The 23107-nt window shown below is 47.7% G+C and overlaps 2 protein-coding genes across 2 annotated transcripts in view; both read left to right on the plus strand.

The window, feature by feature from the left end:
* CAPN14 (calpain 14) overlaps positions 1-9982 on the plus strand; it is a 58810-nt gene extending 48828 nt beyond the window's left edge. The window contains 2 exon segments of the mRNA XM_036872580.1: positions 7844-7985; positions 9744-9982. Of these exon segments, the coding sequence (XP_036728475.1) occupies positions 7844-7985; positions 9744-9982 (381 nt within the window).
* A 106-nt stretch (positions 9983-10088) lies between these two features.
* GALNT14 (polypeptide N-acetylgalactosaminyltransferase 14) overlaps positions 10089-23107 on the plus strand; it is a 215444-nt gene continuing 202425 nt past the window's right edge. The window contains 1 exon segment of the mRNA XM_036873409.1: positions 10089-10217. Within this exon segment, the coding sequence (XP_036729304.1) occupies positions 10089-10217 (129 nt within the window).

Consider the following 23107-nt stretch of genomic DNA (forward strand, 5'->3'; position numbering starts at 1 on the left):
CTGTAAATATGAGCCCATACCACGTCCTCCCACTCCAACACACACACACACACACACACACTCCCGTGAAAACCTCAGAGCCGTTTGCTGCACCCTGGGGATTGCTTTGTCTTTGAGAGACCAGAGAGAAAAACCCATCAGCTGTCAAAGATTTTAATTATTTATTTTTAATTACATAAGCAATGCATGAATATGTCTGGTTGTAAAAAATTCACACAATACGTATAAAATTAAATTCTCCTCCAAGTGACGAATTTTAAATAGTTCTGGTCCTTACCTGTCAGACCATAGGTCTGTGTGGAACAGTTCTGGGGGATGTGGGTGAACCGGGCAGGGGTTTAAGGCAGCTGGAGCCTTCATTATACAGGGAAGGGTAGGGAAGCCGGGGTCACTTGTTAATGAAATGGGGGTGGTCTCTAGTTGAACCTATCCTTTCTGTTTAGAAGCTGTGGACTTTGCTAGGAATGTGTTCTTAGATTTTTGCAGTTTTCTTTTCAAGGAGTGAGGAAGAGGAGACATGGGCTCCTGCACCTCTGTAGAGATTCACCCTTTTCTCTAACATGTGCTGCTTTAAGGCAGCCAGCATCAGAGGCAAATGTTTGGCACCCTGGCCCACTGGCTTCTCTCCAGAGGGCCACCTTCCCGGTTCAGGCAGAAGAAAGAGAATCATCCTCACACATCCCCTGTCCCATGTGACTTAGTGAAGGAATTTCTCAATATTGGTTCACACCCTCCTTGAGTTTAAGGGACCTGGACATGCTTGGCCATAGCAAACAGGAAGACTTTTGTCAAATATATCTCTTCTCATCAACATTTTATCAGTGGGTATTTCCCTATGACTCAATAAAACCCTGTACACATTGGCTGCAGAACCAAATGGAGATGAGTAAAGGATTTAGGAGGAGGAGTAAGTAATGCATTGAATCCAAGAGAGACTGAAGTGGAAAGGATCTTAGAGACAATCAATTGAGTTCCTCACTTTACAGGTGAAGACATCAAAGACCAGAGAAGTTTGGTCTAATGCTCCAAGTCCCATAGGCAGGGTTTAGAAGCAGAGGGAGAACCAGGATTCCCAGTTCCAGACTCAAGGCAGTGCTTCGTCCCTTACCGCAGATTTGGAATTCAAGCTGCCACTGAGATTTACCTACAGAACCTGGGCAGGTGACAACAATTCTTGGTCCCAGTTGCCTCATCGCTCCTATCTACCTTAGAGTAGCACTGCTAAGAGCTTCACGTGACATAATGACTGTTAAGTGCCATGCAAATCACCAAGCAATTTTCAAGTACAAAGAGTGAACTGCATTTCAGTTATTGGCAAGACAAACATTCTTAATTAGTCAGTCAACGATCATCACCTACCTGAATAAACATTTTTGGGAATCTGGCCAGCAAGGTTTGCTTTTTAGTTTTGTTCTGTGTTTTGAAGTTCCCTAGAAACTTGGTTATGGACTGAGTGTTGTATGATCTTAGGAAGTTATTTTTAATTCAGTTAGGTGTGATCATGGTGTGTGGTTATGCCCAGGATGCCATTAATTTCGGGGACTTTGTGATGAAGTGTTTCTGGGTTATTGTTTAGGTGTTCTGTATCATGTCTGTAATTTACTTTTTAATGGTTCAGCAATTATAGATGCATGCTTGTGTGTGTACACAAATATATGGCAAAATGTTAATTTTTGAATCTTGGTGGGAGGTATCTTATACGCCTGGCTGTTGAGTAGATTATCATCCTAACTTCCTGTGTGTTTAAAAATGTTTATAGTAAAATGACTAGTAAAACAAGTTTTCTGGGTGATCCTGATTCTCTCTAATGGTTTGAGCCCACTCATGTGGAGCTGTGAGCCACTGACCAATGACAATGTGTGAGTGAAAAATCTTTTAAATTCCCTGCTTGGTGTCTTGTCAGAATTGGAATCACTTTTCCTCAGCAGTACTGGTGAGGTTCTATTTCCCATTGCTCTGTTTTGCCTGTCTGAGTCATCTATAAGACCAAAGTATTGAAATAATAAACCATCTTCAACATTTCCAGGCAGACCTAAGAGGTGATACTGACTCAACTTGAAGATATTGACTAGTCCAGTGGTTCCCAAACTTAGGTGCCTAGAAACATCACCCACAGAATTTCAGCAGGCTTAGGACAAGACACAGGCATCTGATTTAACAGATATAATTCTAATGTACATCAGAGGTAATTCTAATGTACATCAGAGGTAATTCTAATGCACGTCTAGGTTTGAGACCCATATTTTAGACCACAGTGACCACAAAGCCAGGGTCATAGGTTTGATTCCCAACTGAAGAGCTATTTAACTTTGCAGAAAGAAAAGTTCTGTTCCTTAAAGATATCCTGCACACCTTGCTCTGTTCTATCATTTTAAAATAGGGGTCCTGGTGGAAAAAAATGAAAAAAGGGAACCAGGACAAAGAAGGTGAATGGATCAGAGCAATTTACTATTGCAAACCCATGTACGATTTTCTTCCCTTTTTCATGAGAACCTGCTACATTCTATTGTAGAGGTGACTGCATTTTGTTGATGGGTGAAAAGAGGCCTTTGTTTGTTGTTCTCTGACCGCCAAGTGTATTCCTACCTCAGGGATTTTGGATGAAAAGGTAAAAATGTCTTGTTAGTATCAGTGAATTATGATCCAAATGAATCATGCTTTTAATGAAAAACACTTGATGCACACTCACCCGGCATGCCTGAAAGGAGAAATTGAACCTTGGGAAACAGAAAAATGAACACTCCCCCCTCACCCAACTACCTTTATTACGAACATTTTCTGGGACTTCCTACACCACCATAAAGGAAGCCAGGAGCTGCCCTTTGGTGCAGCCCTGTTTCTTGCAGCGAGAACCAGCAGTGTCCTTCATTAGCACGCCACAAAGCAGCTTCTCGTGTTCTTATGTAATACGTCTTTGCAGCTTAAACCTTTAATTAACCAGAGATGTCATCAAGAAAAGTTTGCCAAGGAAGAGGATGCCCGGTTTAATTTAAAAGATCTTTAATAGTTATTAAGGAATCAATTTGGAATTCAGGCTTGAGAGCAGTGTTGGGGGAAGAGATCACTGAGAGGAACTTTGCCATCTCTCTGGGTAATGGATTTTAACCCTTTGATCTGCATTGCTTCAAATCCCTGGGACAGTGGTGCAGGGGGATGGAGAGGGATGCTTATTTATCACTCATCACTTTTGAATCTACCTTCCAGATCCCAGAGGCAGGTCTGCCTTACATACAGAAAGCCCAACCTTTCTGGAATGCAGTTATCCTGGCAATCGAAGGAAATGGAAAACCATTATAAATTGAAAATCTACTACCTCATAAGTATGAGCTATTTCTTTTTCCCAAGAGATGCATTATTTCTCCCAGAGGATTTGTGCTTGGACTGTACATCAGGTGTCTTTTTCTATTACCGCGCAAACCCTCCTTCTTCGGATCAAGCCAGAAAAAAGGAATTTGGCTCTTTGGAGCACAAGAGAAATATTATTTTCAGTTGTCTCATGAAAATGATGACACCAAGGGTGAAACAGCCAGAGGATGGGCAAAATAAATTGCCTATGGTGTGGGAGGGGACTGCAAAAGGGAAAGAATTTTTATTTTAAAAGAACAACATTCTGCCAGCAGGGGGATGATTTTAATATCATCCTCTGATGCAGCCCAGCTGAGTTCAAACGCTAAAAGAACTTTTCAAATAATCTCTGTTTAATTAATATTTGTACAGCACTTAATGAGGGAAACTGAAGACAGGTGAGGAGTATGGCTACAAAAACGACTTTCCTGTTGCAATGTAGCTCATTCTCAGGTGGACTGAAGCGCCTCTACCTGGAACTCCTATCATTACTCAATGGAAACTCAACAGAGAGGATGAACCAGATCTTTGGGCGCTCAATCTGCATCCTAATCACCAGCTTACACTTCCTTGAAGAGTTGGGAACAGGCTTGTATTTATTTGTATTACTCACAGCAAATTGCCCAGAATCTGTGCCTACAATGTCTCTGTTGATTGCTGATTACCTGGAAACTTCTGGGCTTATTAGCCCCCAAAATGTCTCCGTTCCCTGTTTCACTTGGTCTATTGAACCTAGTGAGGGGTGTCACTTGGGAGAATTGGGGGTTCGGGGTAGATGTGTTATAATGCAAGGTCTACTGATGAACTTGTTGTCTTGCTGGAAATAGATCAGGTAGCTTCTCTGAGCTCCACTTTCCTCAATTACAAAATAAGAAGCATTGAACTAGCTGGTCTCCAAGGCCCCTTCTGACTCTAATATAGTCTGCTCCACTATTTCCCCTTTGTCTTGGCTGGGTGTTATCTGTTCTAAGTTAGTAGACTGATGGTACACAGGAAATCTCAGTGCTTACTGAAACATTTGTGGCTGAAGTATGGGTTGTAAACTGGCAAGCAGGAGGCTGGATCCAGTTTGCAGACCTGTTTAGTTTAGCCCACCTAATTTTTCAGAGAGGGGGTGGGAATTGAATTAGTTAACAACAGTTAAAATCCAGGCGATATCACGAAGTTGGACTTGTGTTTCTGTTGAGAAGTTGGAAAACTCTGGTACCGCTTCATCTTCATTGGCAATGATCTGCTTCCTTGTGAGTCCTACATGGACCCAGCCCCTTCCCACTGTGTCCTCAACAAGAAGGTTGAATGTCAGTTTCATTGTTTTCATTGATCTCATACCATTTCACTCATTCATGGCCCACGGAGTTATGTGGGTAGAGGGAGAGAGGGTTGGAGGGATAATTAGAGTCTGATGTCAGGAACCTCCTGTCCTTTGAAGAGACACCTGTGCCAGGAGCCTGGCTGCTTCCTGAGATGTGTGAGCTGCTAGGTGGATAAAGTTCCTTCAGTTAGGTGGATAGGATCAGACAGCCTTTGACTGATATGGGCAACACGATGATTTCCCATTTAAAGCCAGTGCGATTTGTCCACATTTTCTCTCCTTTGAACAAATGTTTTGATTATCGTTCACTCAGAATCGTGCCCCACAGGAACATTTAGGCTGTCCCAAACTCAGCACACCCACAGAAGAACTTGAGCAGCAAAGACCCTTTTGTCACCTAAGAGCATCAATCTTTTTCTAGCGACATCACTGGAGTCGTACTGTCCATGACAGTGGCCATCTAATTTATTGCCTAAAATATGAATTTCTTGAAAGTGAAAGGGGGCACTATTAATAATTATGCCAGGAAAACAGGAATAAACCAGGACTGCCCTAAGCAAACTGGGGCATGTAATCACCCTGCTCAATGCGCAACACCCACTAATGACTTGATCACAAAATCTGCCATTGGCCGCAGCAGCTTGTCCTGGGAACCAGATTTGTCCCATTTCCACCCCTGGGCATGCTTGGCTCCTCTCATTGTTGAAATTCCTACCAGATTGGAGAGGACTCACCCTGTTTCCATTCCTTCCAGGATCTGAGCTCTCCTGCCCCCTTCTACCTTTCACTGATGCCTCTAAACTTAAGCCTCCCAAGAAGGACTGTCTTTGATTTGTCAAAGGTGATGCAGGTGGCGATCAGACGTGGCTGTGTGAACTCTGGGTCCTGAGGAATGAATGATATCTGTCTTCGGATCCCTCCATTTCTTCTCCTGCTCCTGCACCCCTCTTTCCTGCTAGGTAATTCAGGTTAAAGAATTTTCCTCTCCTTTTCTTTAAGCTAATTGGGTCATCCCTTCGTGCTGCTAGAACTTTACATTTTCTACGTGGGGAGAGGTGGTCCATGGCTCAGGTCACTGCAGGACACCACTACTGAAGATCAAACCACTTTCACAACCAGCAAAGGCATATCACTGCAGCAATAGTGAGTTTTATACTTGGCATTTGGGTGAGGAACAAAGAAAGTCTGGGGGCACTTCAAGTAATGAAAGAAAGGAGCAGGCTTTTGAAATGCAAAGATATAAATCCCTTTCCAGGAAGCAAATTATACCGTGGTACATAAGAAAAAAAAGGGAGGCGGGGTTGAGGGTAGTAGGATGGTGAAAGGAGGTGTTTAATGGATGGAGAAAGATCCAGAAAGGTGAGTCTCAGATCCCTTAGATAAAGCCACCCATCTACGTGGCGAAGATAAGAGGAAAAGTCCGCTGGCTTTATTCTTTTGACAAAGATGCACCAATGTGGCAGAGAGAGGACGTAAGAAGGTTGGTAACAGCTCATTCTCATTTACCACACAGCCTAAACTATTCTATCACTCACTTTATAAAAAGGCCTCGCAGGAGACTCGGGACATACAGTTTGACAGAGTCTACAGTGGCAAGGAAAAAGGACAGGAACACAGAGGGAAAGGGAGCTGATGTATTATTTACAGGTGAATAAAGAACTTGAATAAAGCAGGCCGCAGGATCAGGCCCAAAGACTTGTGTCCATACGACTGTGGAATAAAGACAGACATCTCTGAATTCTTGCTGTTGCTCCTTTTGCTGCTGGAGACCCTTGCCAGTGCTGGGCCCGTGTGCATGTGTCTCAGCTCATCGCCGTGCCCCAATCTGCCCTGCTCTCAGTTACATTTCCCTGCGGCCCAGAAGGGGTAAAGCCCTCACCAGGAAGCTGCCGGGCCTCTGTGGGTACAATCTCATTAGGCTGGGCACAGAGGGCATCTCGCTGGTGGTGGCAGGTCTAATAAGCATGCAGATGGAAGACACACATGCACACACACACTCTCGCTGAAGTCATGCAGTGGGCAGAGAGGAGGGATACGGGGGATCGGATCCGAAAGGAACAAAAGGCTGCAGCCTCTGCAGTGAGCTGAGTGAGAGTGACAGGAGGACAGCTAAAGGCAACCAGAAGCAAAGTGTGAAAACCCACAGCAAAAGGCACCGGAGAGCATATGCACTGGACTTCACAGCTTCCTCCCATTCCCGGCTTACACTGGCTTCATGTGCTGCTTTACACAGCTTGCTGGGGCCATAATGGGTTTTATTCCACAGTTTTTATACTAACACGAATGACTCGCATCTGCTCTAATACCCAATTCGCTCTCTAATGACTTCGGCTGCTAGGAGAGAACTTGCCAAGGACAGGAGTGGCAAAAAAGAGTCCCAATTCAGGGACGAGGAAGGTTACAACCCCATACGTGTGAGCTGGAAGGCCTTTGAGAGGGCATGACGTTAGGAATGGGGAAACAGACCCCGAGAAATCAGGAATTTGCTCCAGACTATCAAGACCAGAGGTTGATCCATTTTAGGGCACCAGGATAGTCCTAATTCAGAATGTTTTTATTTTTCTTATTTTCCTGCCATGTTAAATCTTTTGCTAGGAGCTTTTCCTCCCCATATAGGCTATGATGAGAAAAAAGTAACTTGGATTAATCACCAATGATAGCTAATCCCCCACTGGGATCAACTGTGCTCTGCATTACTTAAGGTGGATATTAAAGTTTTAACTATCCGGGGGACCCCTGAATAGGCTGGGAGAGACTTAAAGGGCTGGACCCTGCATGGAGACTCACCTGGCTTCCAGATGTTTGAAGTCCCAACTGAAATCAGTTTCAACCCTAATGACAGTGACTGGTTTGACAACCCAGAATAATATGCCTTTTGGCTGGATCAGGTAATGACAGTTGGCAAAACTGGATTCCTTTCACAGCTTTCATAGGCCCAGGGAATCTTCTCCACTTGAATGGAGGACAAAATAGTAATCAAGAAGCAAGCATCTTGGAAGGCAATCCCTGCTGCCCCAGGCATCACAGGCCCTGTATGGAGCTGCCATGGGAGACCCAAGGCCTCAGTTTCTCCAGATGCCAAACAGCACAAAGCACCTTACACCCTCAGCAGCAGGTGGTGTGGTGCTGCACCATCTCTAAAGCTTGGCGGTGGTGTTGTGTAACTGTTCACCATCTGTTACTCAGATGCAGCATCACAAAGCGCTGAGCGGCGGCCTATGGTGCTGCAGCTCCTGCCTGGAGCCCACAGCACTTCAGCGGCTTGCCTGGGGCTCCCCTGCAGAGCCTGCCGCAGAACACTTTGCAGGCCCCAGCCTGCAGGTCCAGGGTAAGGCTCCTGGAAGGATCCAGGAAGCTCAAGATGCTGCAGACAGGGGTTCTCTTGCTGCTGCCCCCCACCCCTCCCATGACCATGATCTACCTGGACCTTTGCCCAGCCAAAGTCGTGGCTGGGAAGCCTACCTCAACCTTTCAGTGTGCTAATAAAGGCAAATCCTGGACCATCCCCAGGGTTCTGTGTGATTGTCTGAGAGCTCAGCTGAATCTTGAGATGGGCTGGCAGGAGTGCTCAGCTTTCCTGGGCTGTTTGATTTCCACCTTTGTTCCCAACCCAAAACTTCTCATCTATAGCCTGGCCGAGAACACTTTGGGGCTATGAGGAAGGACTGCCCTGTGACTGAAAGACAAGGTACCAAACACAGGGGTTTCCAGCAGATTCCTCCATTTCTGACTCCACTTTTTGCTGACTCCATCTTACTGGAGAGTGAATTCTGGAGCCGTGCTTTACCCCTGCGCTACCTCCCCATGCTGAGCTCCGTAGGGAGAGGCAGGGAGGATGATGGCTACAGTAGTAGATGCATCACTTTCACCTCCCCAGGCAACTTGATGAGATAAGCATCCCTCCAACTCAGGCAACAGACATAATATGGCACTGTTCCCCAGGGAGAGCAAGGTTTCTTTCTTTCCCTCTTTGAGGGATTAGATGATCAGGTAACACCAGCACCTTGCATTTAGCTTTCACAATTATTCATTCACTTGTCAGAGGAGGTAGTATCGTCCCCATTTTACAGATGAGGAATCTAAGGCTCGGGGAAGGTAAAGGACTTCCCCAAGATTCACACAGCTAGTGTGGCTGACCCGGGCCAGGAACCCCTAGTCCAGTGATATCACCATCATTCCAGCCTAGCTGAGACCCACATGGGAATCCAATTCAGACTTTGCTCTGCCTCTGGACTCAAGTAGTTTTAATCTTCAAGAGGAAGGAGGATGCACTTCCAGAAGGCATTTGGGGAAAGGGGTTTTTGAAAGATAACCCTCTGTTCTCAGTACCCCACTGCCCCAAAACCACTTTCCAAGAACCCCATGTGGTTGACCCAGCTTTGGACTCCATCCCCCACCCCCTTTCTGCAAGCACAGAGCCCTGGTCCTTATAGGGAGAGAAAACCCTTAAGGGAGATAATTACACCTTAATTTTTAAAAGGATTTCTTTAAAGTTAAATTTAGACCAACTCAGCGTTCCATTAAGCAGAAAAAGTTGCCAGGCACCTGCAGGCAGGCAGAGAAACACCCTGGGGAGGTGGCTGAACTCTGCCTTGGCCCTGCACGACCAGGAGCGTGGCTTGCGGGTGGGGCAGTACCGCCAGCGGCCCAACGTCTCGGCGTCAGCTCCCATAGGGCGGGTGCGCAAAGGGCGGGACCGGGCTGTGAGCGCCACGTGCAGACCCCCGCGGCGAGCCGGAAAGTCCTCCCAAGCACAGCTCCTCCTGGCGCCAGCTGGCCCTTGGATCCCAGCTCGCAGCTGGGGGTGGCGGGTCTCGCGGACGCACCTTTCCCGCCCCGCCCCATCCCGGTACGGCCCGGGAGCTGCGCCCAGGGATCGCCGCGGGCGACCCCAGAACAGCACCCGGCGCCTCGGTGGGCGGGCGGCGGTAGCGCCCCCTCTCAGAGCCCCGTTCGCTCCTGCCCGGGCTCCCTCGGAGTCGGTCTGTCTGTCGGCCCTCCCTCCCCCTTCGCTCCCTCCCTTCCCTCCCCCGTCGTGTTCCTCCCGGGGTGCCGGGCACAGCCTCGGATTCCTCCCTCCCCACAGCTCGAGTCAGTTTCCCTCGCGGCGGCTGCCGAGGCGGCGGCAACGGCGGCGGCGCGGGAAGCATCTCGGCGGCCACCGCGCTTCTCCGGCTGGAGCGGGCGTCCAGCTTGGCTGCCCCTCGGCCCTTCCCTGCCGCGCCTCGGGGCACCGTGTGCCCACCACCCGTGCTCTCTTCTCCCCCAAGCGGGCGGGGCGCCTGGCAGGATCCCACCGGCCCTCCACCCGTATCCCGGGGCTAGCGCTCCCGGGAGCAGGGCGCTCTGGGGACTCCTGCCCCGCCGACCCTGACCGCCAGGGGGTGCCCCACGGGCGCAGCGCCGCCGAGAGGAGAAGGCAAGAGGGACCATGCGGCGTCTGACTCGCCGCCTGGTGCTGCCGATCTTCGGGGTTCTCTGGATCACCGTGCTGCTGTTCTTCTGGGTAACCAAGAAGAAGTTGGAGGTGCCGGCGGGACCTGAAGTGCAGACCCCCAAGGTACCGGTTTGGCGGCGCGCCGGGCGCGGGGCAGTGGTGGGCAGGAGGGCGCGCAGCTCGCGCGCCGGGTTTGCGGGCTCCCGGGAAGCCAGGGCGGGGGTCTGGGTGCTGCGAGCAGGTAACCGGGCGCCGGATGCGGCTACAGTGTGATGTTTCTGGATTTCAAAAAGCTCAGGGGCATCCCCGGCCCCGCTCTGTGTGTAAGTGGGAGTGGGAGTGGGGTGTGGATGGTGGGCGCGCTGGCGGGCAGAGCGGGCTCTCAACTTGGGCAGCGCGCCGGGGTCCCTGGGCGGCGGGGGCACTACGGTCGAGCAGCCCAGGGGGTGGCCGTCCGTGGACGCCGCGAGAGAGTCGCCGGTGGTGGGGTCGGGTGGCAGGGCCGGCAGGTGCTGGCGCCCGCGAGAAATCGGGCGGCCGCGCTGATCTCCTTCCTTCCCTCAGCTGCCAGGCCCGACCGGGGGAGGCCGGAGACCGAGGGTGCGCCGCGCGCGCGTGTGCGGCGCGGGAGAGCGCCCTGCAGCCTCCCGGGCGGTTGCTGCCGGGGCCCACCCGGCCTTTCGCCACCCCTGCTGTGTAATTGTCCTCGATCCCTCCAGCTGCATTGGAAGTTGAATTGAATGTGCCCTGAACATCACTAAAGAGCCTGTAAAAACAGACGCCTTGGTATTGGTGGGGAGTTAGGGAAATGAGAATCCAAGTGGCTTTTCCAACTCCTGCCCAGTCGGTTCATATGAGCGGAGCTGCAAGGTTCAGTCTTACCTTTATTCAGAGCCCCTATTCCTCGGTCTCCTCTTCCACAGACCTGGCTGTAGGACACAGAAAAAGGAGGCCTCAGGGGGTTTCCTGACCAGCCAGGAAACGTTTATGAACTGGGTCCAGAGAGGTCCTCCAGCGACTGCGAAAAAGCCCTTGGAGAAGATTTATGGTCCCAAGCAGGAGACAGAAAATAATGGGGGAAGGGAGAGAGAGGGGAGGCTCCCAGTAAGTACAGTGCAGAGCACCTACTAGGTGCCAGGTCCATAGTGGGTGCTTCTTCATAAGTAGTTGTATGAGTTGGGTAGGATTCTCCTTATTCCATAGATTAGGAAACCGGTTCAGTCTTTAAGTACCTTGCCTTAGGACACTACTGATTTGAACTCGGACCTCCGATATTCAGGATCTTTCCACTATATCAAGTTGCCTTTGAGATTGCCTTTTAACTAAGTCTCTGGTCACTTAATGTTTTGGAATCTTGCCAATGCTCGATTGAATTCCACAATCATTTATTGATGATCTGCCATGTGCCAGGCAGTGTGCTAGGTACTGTGGGTACAGAGATGCAGAACTTGTTCTCTGCAGTAGGGGGATCTGCTCAGGAATAGACCAGGACCATACAGTGTGCTGAGGGCTACAATGGCTCAGTGCGCTGGGCGTCATGGGAGCCTGGGGACTTCCTGGAGGAGGAGGAGGACATAAGGGAACTGAGTTGAGAAGGATGAACAGTAGGTTTGCTAGCAGGTAGGGAGGGCATTCCAGGTAGAGGTTAATTACACCAAACAGGCTGAGAGGAATTACACAGCGCGCTGGGTGAGTTTGGCGTCAAAGCATGTGGCCAATGGCAAGGATGAGGTTGGGAAGATGTGTAACGGTCCTGTTGGGTAGGACCTTGTGGGTACCAGGGGACCTTGGAGGTGTACTAAGCAGGGGAGTGATGAGGTCAGACTGATGATTTCAAACAGCCTTCATCACACTGGGTCAATTTTCTCACTCACCTCAGACCTAGAGAGGTCTGAGGTGAGTGAGATCTGGAGAGCTCATAGATCTGGAGAGCTTTTCGTCTTTTTCCCTGGGTGGTTCTGCTCCTTGTGAGGTTAATGATGTCTGTGGGGGCATGAACTCTCTCTGTTTTGCGTTGAACCTCATTACCTTAAGCTTGCTTATTCTAGTCTACACCAGGGAGCTGGGACAAGAGATCTGTTTCCTTCTTTGTGCACTTTGTCTGTCTTCTTTTCCTGCCTCTTCTCATCCTGGCGAGCGCTGAGCACACATTGATCGAATGCAGCCACAGGCCAGGCTCTGTGCTAGGTTTGGGGGCGGCTGTGATAAGTACACTGTGCCCCTGCTGTTTGGCGGGGGCGGCTCTCACAAGTTCCTGGTTGAGGCAAAATTACAAACAAATGAGTAGCGGCATGGGATGGGGGCAGTGGTCTAATGTCAGAAGTCCAGACATAGTGCTGTGCAGTCACTTGCTCTTTGTCTTAGTATCTTCCTTTTCCCTCATTTTCTGTATCCTTTATAACCATGAATTCTCTAGACTTTAAAAATCTTGATAATTCTTATTATTGGTCACCCTTTTTTGTTAGTAGGTTTCTTCTTCCTGTTTTTCACCTGTATTATGCCTTTTTGTGTCTACATATAAGTGTTGTGTGTATTCGTGGGTGTATTTTGTGTCTGGTGGATGAGCAGCCCTCTGTATTTTAGTGTATATGTACCTGAGGGGCGGGATGGAGAGACAAAGAGAGGTCCTTCTTAGCACTAGAACAGTTGTATTCCCATGACTGATCTACTCAGGAAATTTGCATGTCAGGTCCCAAGGAGTGCGGTGGGTTTCCAAACCTGATTCCATGTCAGAACCACCTGGAGAGCTCATTTAATTTACACGTTTTTGTGTTTATTGCAGAGATTATGATTCTGTGGGTTTGGTAGAAGGTCCTAGAATCAATATTTTTACAAGGGCTCCATGTGAGTCTGAGGCAGCCTATTGATGGGTGGTATTTGGGAGCTAGATGAAGAATACCAAGTCTCTTGGGTTTTTTTGTAGTTCGGTGGACCCCATGTAAATATGGCCGAATGATTTCATTCCTCTTGAGTTCCTCATGGACCAAGCCTGTGTGAGCACGCGCATTCATGTGAAATAACAATAGCTAGCATTTGTATCATGCTTTACAAATTCGCACACTCCATTTCACATATATTAGCTCATTTAAGCTTCACAATGACCACAAACAATAAGGCAGATCATACTTCTATGCAGATGAGATTGAGTAATGAGGTTAAACAATTGGCCCAAGATAACAAGGCTATTATTAAGTGGCAGCATCAGGACAAGAATGGAATGGGATTATTCTGGCAACTGCTCACGCAAGTGCTGCTTCCATGCCATCAAGCCACATGGATGCCTGGGTCTGCGCTAGTGGGTGATGGGGTGAGGTTAGGGATGTTAATAGCTGCACGATGCCCACCTACTTTCCAAGCACTTTCATCCCTAGGTGCTGGCCTTTGGAGAGCTCCAGGGAGGTTGGTGTAATTTGTGGGGAAACCATTTCAGAGGGAATCCTGCTCTGCCCTCGGAGGAGGTCATATGGGGCAGAGGAGGCTCCTCTGGCTGGATAGAGTGCAGCCGGGTGGGGCGGGTCTGATGGAAGGTTGCAGCATCATTGGGGGGTTGCCTCAAATGGTTGCAGGCGGTTGCAGCACCGTTGGTTTAGGAATCATTTGCCAGGGCGGAGATTGTTTCCTCAACAGTAGGAATTATCCAGGGACATTTGTCTATTGTAGGGAAAACTTTTTGGTTTTTGAGTGAGTTCAGTATCCTAGGTTTTCCTAGACAACGCTCATGCACAGTCATGGGGAGAGCTCTTGCCTTGGACATGTCTGAAGCCAGGGGGACTCTGCCTAGGGCTCTTCCCAGTGTGGTGGAGGGGGTCAGTTTATTTTCTAAAGCAAGAACACTGGGCTCCCTTCCCTTAAAAATATTTAGAGAAGTTGAAATGGTGGAGGGATTGGACTAGAGAGGGCTATGACGAGGGCTCCTGGGCTGGGGACTTCCCAACTTGTAGATTCCATGCAGCCAATTGCCTTCACTGGGGACTAGACCCTTATTCCCCTTTCCTCAGTGTTAGGGAACATCCTCATTCACCTGGCAATGGGATCTCCAAAGTGAGCCTGATAATAAAATAAAACCTATGCTTCGTCACAATCCAAGTGATATGGAGAAGCCAAGCTGCACTCCAGCTTTAAGAAAATTAATTGGATTTTTTCCCTTAGTTTTAAGAAGGGCTGTTTCTATTAATAGCTCAAATAAAGATTTAAGTTTGACTTTTCAATGTTGATTTGATTTTTTATGGGGTTTCCCACCCCCAAATTCAGCAAAGCTCTAATTCTGTAACAAGCTTGATGCCTTAATTTAAACTGTATTTTAGCAATAAATACTGTACCACTAAAAAAAAGGACCTGAAAAATGTTTCCATTTTTTCTCTCCCCTATCATTTGTTTGCTTCTTGGAGAATTATACAATAACTGGCAGAATTAAAAAAAAAAAAAAAACCCAGCAAATTTGTCTCTTATTTCCAAGAAACTAAATTTAGTCCAGGGGCTTAGGGCTTAGTAAAAGCAGAAGAATTTGAGGCCTGAGGGTGCTTTTGGAGGAAGGTATTGGAAATGTAAAGGCTTTGAATAAAGTGCCTCAGGCCCATGTAAATGTATTTGTGCTGTACTAGAAATACAGCAAAAACTATTAGAAAAGAGCCTGTTTTCTGTAATATTTGTATATTGCAAATACCTTATGTATATGACACTGTTATCGTATTCCCCATTTATTAGGTAATTTCTCCCACTAAAAATAATTCATCAATTTTAGAGAGAGGCCCTAATAATCTGCTGACGCTCAGTGGGTGTATTTTAGACTGTCCAGGGAATTTTGACTCTGGCATGACCAGAAATAGCTCATTATCAGATGAACGTTCATCCTTCATGAACATTCATTTGTGTGTGTGCTGGTGCCTGCGCTGGACGCTGTGCTGTTTTCCCGTCTAAGGCAGTTCCTGGAGAAGGTGGCGGGGATGGTGTTGCCTTGTGGGCCAGATGTGGCTGCTGTGAGAAGCTGGGAAATATGAGACTAGAAGGTTGGAGCCTCAGGTATTCAAGAAATAGCATGCTTTTGCTTTCTAGATATCAACGAGCTTAGAAAAACAAACCAACCCCAAAACCCTGAGCTCCCCTGTACTTCCTCTCTTGCCCTGTTCAGTCCCATCAGGCTGATGGGAATTTCTCCTCCTTGGGTCATTTTTGGCCTGCCCTGGGTTGCACCCTTGTCCCTGCTTGCTTTCCCAGCTGGCATTCTCCCCCAGGCCCTGTCCCAGGGACCCACAGATCTATTTGAAGGGAACCTCTTTGAGTCAGTCTGGGGAGCTCTCCCTCTCTCTCCCTCTCTCTCTCTCTCTCTCTCTCTCTCTCTCTCTCTCTCTCTCTCTCTCTCTCCTCCTAAACCCTTGTTCCCCTAAGTGGCCTGATATTTTTGGAAGCAAAGACCAGGAATCCCTGTCTCAAAATTTTCTAGAGGCACAGAATGATATCTGCTCAAATCAGGGAAGACAAAGGGGCAAAACCAGAAAAGAAAGAGAAATTAATGTCCTTGTCACAAGCTTCCCCAGCCTGTCTAGAGACTACCCTTTTCCAAGGTGGCTCATCTGTTTGTATCATTTAAAAGTGTTAATTTCCAGTCATCAGAGGTCATTTATTAACTGAACAGGGACAGAATGAGGCTGCCGTTGGCTGATGCCTAAGGCCCGGGATTTTTACAGGGACAGGTTCACATGCCACCTCGTGTGCCGCCTTTGCCTGCATCCTTTCCCACACCTCTCCCATCCCAAATTTCCAAAACAGTCTTATGCATTATCAGGCACCCAGGAACACATTTTGAAGTTGAAGAAATGTGTTTCTGCGCCCTTGTTTAATTTCTAACGTTTTTAGTTTTGTCACTCTTCCAGAGCATTTCAAAGTCCCCGATGCATTTTTTTTGGAAAAGAATCTGAATGAGAAAGTAGGGACAAATCCCCAGCTCCTCTCTCTGGGGGCGTCTGTGAACCCTGTCATGACTTTTGCACATTCTACCCGAGACCAGCATTATGGACCCACCGTCTGTTTGGGGAAGTGAGTCTGACATGCCCAGTGCCCTCTACAGCTGGCTGCTGCCTCTTCCACTTGCCCGCAGTGACCCTGAGCTGGGTGGTCAGCCTTCCTCCTTGTCTGGACCTCAGAGACTCACACTGTTCACCAGCGTCGAAAGATGGAGAGCCCAGCCCTCTCCTGGCAGCTCCCATGATGTCATAATCAAGTGTGATTTCACCTTCTGGTTTTTCTTATATACGTGGCAACCCGGGTGTCTCTTTCTGCCATTGGCAGTGCTGGGGATAACTCAGATAGTCTCTTCCGGGCTCAGTCTCCTCAACTGTGAAATGGGAGCAGCATGCTACAGCACTACCTGTCTCCCACTTGCCTTGCCAGCAGTCTGAGTCATTTGGGGTTAATTGTGAATAATTCTGAAGTGAGACCTCGTGGCTTTAAGTAATTATACCACAGATACTCTGTGTCTGTTACTTGTCTTTTAATTATTTTACCAGAAATGTTAGATTAACCAAAAGATAAATCAGTTTCCGAGCCCTCAGATGTTGAACTGATTAAGAAAGAACCCCTTTGGGATACTGAAGAACGCGCATGCACACACATGTACACTGGCACCCTGGGGAATTCTGCAGAAGCTCCTGAAATTTGCTGGCTCTGGTATTTTGGTATTTCAGAATAAATGGCCTGAGATGACCTTCTGGGGCAGCAGCCTTTGCATTTGGCAGCAGCTGCTGTCATCACAGGACCTAATGAACACTAGGAAGCTAATGGGGAGAGCGAGGAAGAGATCTATCTCTGTGACGGGAGGAATGTATGTGCCACTCAGGGAGTCCTCTTTCCTCCTGCTTTTCTTTCCATCGCTTCCCTCCTCCCTTCATCATTCTTCCTCCTCCTCTTACTCACATCTCCTGGAAAGCGAGGGGGCCCCAGAGCAGTGAGGCACAGGGCACTTGGTCAGGAGCCCCGGGAAGAAGTCTGGAGGTGCAGGAGCCCAGTACTTCCTTGCAGGCACTGACCAACGTCAGGAGCAGCCTGTCTCGCTGCTGCTCTGGACACAAAGGCCGTTCTTTCCGAAGGAGGGAAGTAGCCGCGCTGGGCCATCCTGAGCCATTCTGCTCGGATGCTCTTATATCAGCATGAGCCCTCATGGCAGGAATTAAGGAGCCATCAGACCACTATCTCCCGGACAATGCCAATTTCAAGTACAAAGTCTCTTCTGCATACCATTTCCTGGAGACAAGATTAGGCATTTGAAAAAAATAATTAAATTCTCCTCATGTCACTTGTCTTCTTAACTGTGAGCACTACAGAGATCTTTCAAGGAAATGCGGGGCGAGCAGCACACGCACATGTTCCTGCCACGGGATCTGAGTGCCCAGACGAAGAGAACCACCACCAGCTGCCTCTTTTCTAATGATCCCGTTGTTTAAACCCAATTTGCATCTCATTCCCAGCCAGGAAAGCGTGGGTAACATCTACAGAGCAGGTAGGACCGCCCCATCTTGACAAGCTGTCTCCCAAGAGGCCATCGGTCCCTTTCCTCTGTCCTCACTAAGGTTTGGAAATTAGGATTTTTTTTCCCCTAATGGTCCAGGCTGAGGATTTATGTAGCTCCTGTTGTTCCTCTGAGAACGCTCTAATCGTTAATTCCCCACCCCGCCAGCCACAGAGAGACTGAGCCAATCAATATTTATGCTCCCATCGCTCACAGCTGCAACGCACAGGCATAATGGACGCCAAACTCCTTGATGGTCATTGAGAAATTAGCTGGCGCCCGTGTTTCGGGCTCATTGTTTTCTAGGATCTTGGGGAGATCGAACCATGTCGTCCATGGATTATCTGTTTCAGGCTCGTTTTCCAGGATCTTGGGGAGATCAGACCACGTGTTCCATGGATTAATTAAGCCATCCAGCTAATTGGCTGTTAATAGACAGGCAGTTGATAGCTGCCAGCTGAGTGCTGAATCGACCGAGGTCCTTATTATGGTGGGCTGGTGGTCTTTACCTGCAGAGGCACTGGCTCAAAGACCTGACTAATTAAAGGTGAATGAGGAACTGGAAGATAAGAGGTAGCTTCCTCCCTCCACCTCTTTGTGCGATGTTTTACAGTTTACAAAGCGTTTTTATTCACAAACGCCTCGTTTGATCCTTCCTGCAACCCCTTGAGATGGGTGTTATTATTATCCTCGTTTTCTGAAGTATGATGAAGCTGAGATTATAAGAGGGAGGAGACTGGCAAGCTCGCCCAACCGTAAGTGGCCTTGAACTCACTCATCTGACTGTAAAGCCTGTACTGTTTGTATCATGGCTGCACTCAACGTCTGGCTAGCTTCCTTTTCCAGGGGAAATGACATCTATTTTATATATGTATGTGTTATGTATATATTTTCATATGGATAAAAAGCTTATGCTCTTGCTGAGAAATGACTCCGTATCTCTGCTAAAACACCAGTGTTGCTTTTCTGCATGTAAAAGGGAACGGAGGGTTTGATTAAGGGAACTAGAGCCGGTCTCCAGAGGGCCACCAGGACTTTGGGTTTTCTCCCAGGACAGGCCAAGTTTAACTCACTCGCAGGCCCAGCAGAAACATTCCACAGGACACTGTTTTCTACTGTGGGAAGGTGCCGGCCTGGAATGGCAGACTCATGGTCCCGGGAGAAGTGGAGGGAGAGAGGCTTTCCCACCCCTGAGTCCTGTAGTCGGCGTTGTCTCTGTCCTTGATTCTCCCTGGCTGGCGGGGTTTGCCAGCAGGAAATGAGGCTCTGCTGTCATTCAAGAGGCTGCTTAACTCAGAAGTCAACAGGATTGTGCAATTAAGACAGAAACCGTTGATATGAATCCCTTTCGTGATGAATGTGGTTCTTAAACAATCAGAAGCAATTCCCCTCTAAGAGGAAATATGTCATTTGAAAGAACCTAAGACATACATCCTATTTGACATGCGAGGCAGGTGTATGGGGGAATGACTCCAAAGAAGTGTCTTTGGAAGGTAGCCAGCGTCACCTGAGAGCCTCCCGGCTCGAAGACAGAGGGTGCCCTGCCTGCGTCGTGCTCTTTAGCCTTGAAGGCCCAGGGTTCAGCCTCTTGGTGGCTGCTTTGGAGGTTGGGTGTGGGTAACGTAGTTGCTGCCCGCGTATATGCTTAAACTTATGACAGCATAAAAGCAGGAGGTTGCTAATATCTTCCTGGTATTTTGTCTGCAATTCGGGTAAGCTACCCGGAGGGCTCATGGTGGTGCTTTTGTGATGTGGCCTGAATGACACAGTCTCTACTGTGGGATCCTGAACAGAAGCGTGACTTCTCCACTCTTGTCCGTTTCTGCAGAGTGTGGCAACGTTAAAGGGGACTATATTTTTAAAGAGCGTGCATGGAGTAAGAATGAAAGGAAATGTAAACCTAGAGAACTCTGATATTTTCGCTCTCCACTCAAAAGTCCCGATGGTTTCTAATCATTTGTGTAATTCTGGATCAGGTGAACACCCTGTAATTCTCCCTGCCTCTCTTAACACTGAGATTATGGCTTCTGCTCCAGGTTTTAGCTTTTCTCTTAAAACTGAATGTATATTTTGGAAAACGTCTTGGCAGTGTCTACTAAAGCTGAACACATGTATATACCTATGACCCTGCCATTTCACTCCTAGTGATAAACCCCAAAGAAATGCATTTCGTATTTCAACGAATGCCTCGCACTCAAATTGAAGTCGGCAAACTTTTTCTGTAAAAGGTCATGTACTTAGAATTTTTGTTTTTTTAGGTCATATGGTTTCTGTTGTAACCAACTCTGCTGTTGCGGAGTGAAGGACAATATGTAAATGAAATTGAGCACGGCCATGTTCCAATGGAACTTTATTTATGGACCCTGAAATTTAAATTTCGTATAGTTTTCACATCTTGTGAAATATTATTCCTCTTTTGGCGTGATTTTCAAAGATTTATAAATGCAAAATCCACTCGTACTTTGCCAGGGTATCCTTAGACAGGTGGCAGGCCAGATTTGGCCCTCAGGCTGTGGAATTCCACTTACATAATGTACAAGAACAGAGCAAACTAATCTATGGTGTTTGAAGTCAATTTCACAGTGACACTTGGTTGGCATCAGTGACTAGAAGGAAGCAGGGGGGCATCTGGGGCGTTGGTACTGTGTCAGTTTCTCGATCTGGGTGCTTGTAACTCAGGTGTGTTCATTGTGGGAATTCATCGAATGCCTGCTGTTTTCTGTTTGTATATGCCTCCTCTATAAGACGTTCAAAAAGAAAAAGAATGAACTGAGTGGGTGGCTTCTGACTTCAGGTGTTAGCACCTCTTTGGGGTCAGAGCATAGAAGTTTTCATTCTTTTTACAGCCACCGGCTTCTGTTTCTGAATAAGAGTCTCTGGAGAAAGGTCTTGATAGGTCTTTCCAATTTCCCAACTCTTACTCCCTTTTACATACAGGGAGACGTTTAATAACTAGTGTAGTACAGGTACCAGCCACCCAAAGTACAGTACCTGCGGAGAGTTCACCCTCTAGTTGCTGAGTCATAGGAAGTTGGTCGGGGGAGGGGAATCCTAGAGGAGAGCCAGGCAGCGGGAAAGCCTTCAGGGCAGTGGGAACCGCCAATAGGAATTCGGCTCCATAGTGATTCCGGGCTGAAATCTACCTATGTTTATAATTAAGAGGTGGAGGCTTAGTTACAGTGAGTGGAATTATATGGCTACAAGCTAGTGGCTTGTAGCAAACCACCTTCTATTCTTTTTTTTTTGCACCCAGGACAAAAAGCAGAGAACTAACAACCTGAGCCCCTATGAGTGCCAGGTGTTTCCTGTGTCAGACATCTGTTCTTCCTAACAGCCCCGTACAATAGGCATTAGTAGCTTTATTTTTCAGATGAGGAGCATCAAGGCTTAGGGAAGTTAAGTGACTTTCCCAAAGTCATGCCGCTCATCAGCAGAGGAACTGGATTCCAATCCAGATCTGTCTGGCTCCAGAGCCCACCGTCTTCCCACGTCACCACGCTCACCCCAGGTTTCTCCTCCCCTCACAGTCACACCGAATCTGGCCTCCTGAAAGTGATGATTGAATATAGTTTCCCCTTAGCAACCTGCTTTTATAGCCTGCTTTTGTTCTGCTTCCTGGAATTACACACATCTTATTGAGACCACAAGCTGTTGAATGAAATAGTTTTATATCAGAAACTATCTCTTCCAGGACAAGTCATTTTAAAACAATAGTCAAGGAGAAAACTTTACAAAACTTTCAAAGAGAAATAGATTGTGCTTTCGGCACTGTTTGATATCCCTTGTGAACACGTCAGATGACTGGGGATGTTTCTGGTCCCAGGGTTAAACTTTGAAAAAGGAAATCTCCAAGCTATCACATTCTTGACCATGTTAAGGTGCTGTCGACATGCCTCAAGACTGATGAAAGAGGGCATGGTAAGGAGTTAATCAACAGATGCTGAAAATGCAAAGGCCATAGTGAATGGTAACCCCTCTCCATATCACCCCTCAGAGAGGAATAGTCCTGTATCCGACATAATAGCACCAATTATTTGGTTGTTTGTGCTGAGGAGTTGAAAGCTATCATGTGCCGGGAAAATACTCAGCATGGAGCAGTAATTATGTATCAGCTGATAATAAAGGATGCACTGGATTGACTGCTAATTAGATTATTAGCACCAAAAACAAATACCTGCTATTAACCATAGATAAGCCACATTTGGGGACTTCCCTGGTGGCTTAGTGGTTAAGAATCAGCCTGTCAACGCAGGGGACACGGGTTCGAGCCCTGCTCCGGGAAGATCCCACATACCGCAGAGCAGCTGAGCCCATGAACCACAACTACTGAGCCTGAGCTCTAGAGCCCGTGAGCCACAACTATTGAAGCCCTCACGCCTAGAGCCTGTGCTCCACAGCAAGAGAAGCCACCGCAATGAGAAGCCCGCGCACCGCAAGGAAGAGTAGCCCCCGCTCACTGCAACTAGAGAAAGCCGGCACGACCCAACACAGCCAAAAATAAATAAATAAATATTAAAAAGAATAAGCCACATTTATGATATTTTCTACTTTTAAATACACATTCCTTTTTATAATGTGCAATTTCCTTCCTTCCCTTTCTGTGCCAAGACTTCTAATTTTCCCCAGTCATATTAAGCATAGCTGTTTTCTGAGCTGTAACCAAGTTGTTTTCGTGTTTCCTTCTGGTCTCAAAAGGAGTTGAGAGCTCTGACATGTATTGAGTGTCACGTGTCAAGGCCCTACATGAGATGTGCTAGTTCTTTCAGGGAAGAAGTCGGGGTTATTCCAGAGCAGAACCCCGGTCTTTCCCACGGGCACAGAGTCTTTATAAGGGGTAAGGGATTGTAGAATTTTCTCTGTGAAATATATGTTGGGGTTAATTGCCAAAGAAATGACCCAGTTGCTTTTTTTGTGGCACTTTGAGGTTTGGTCCTTGTTTTCCTGATTTGAGGAGGATGGGATGGACATTTGGGTGCTTTGGGTATGTGCCCTCCACCCCACCCCAGCAAGTAGGCCATCTTCCTACAAGTGGGTTGACTGTGTTCCCCCAGTAGAATGAGATTCCAGCTGTCTTCTGCCCAGGGTGGCTATGAGTTCTGTGGGTAGGACCATCTGAAAGAAGCCTCGGGAGCTCCCTGGGTTGTCTGCAAGGAAAAGTTCCAGTAGGAGTCAGGAGGTGGCTCTGGCCATGTGCTCAATAAGTGGTGCAAGTGACTGTCAGGTGTCCTGCAGGAAGCGCTGGCAATGGAGCTTTTCGTGGCCACCATCATATGCTAGGAGACTTCCATGGGGAGAGGGGTGTATGGCTGCCTTTCAGGAGAAATGCTAGCTGCTCTATCTGTGTTAAGTTATTCATTCTTTACAAGGCCTACCACAAGGTAGGCAGGCTGAGATTTACCTGGTATTTGCCAGTACAGTCATACTGGGTGTTTAAGGCTGTCACCTTTCTGATTAAACAGTGTCTGAGCCATACGGGTTGTTAAATGTTCTCTTATGAACATTATCTCTGGAT

The sequence above is a fragment of the Balaenoptera musculus genome, chromosome 13 (genome assembly GCF_009873245.2).
Source record: "Balaenoptera musculus isolate JJ_BM4_2016_0621 chromosome 13, mBalMus1.pri.v3, whole genome shotgun sequence".
Lineage (NCBI taxonomy): Eukaryota > Metazoa > Chordata > Mammalia > Artiodactyla > Balaenopteridae > Balaenoptera > Balaenoptera musculus.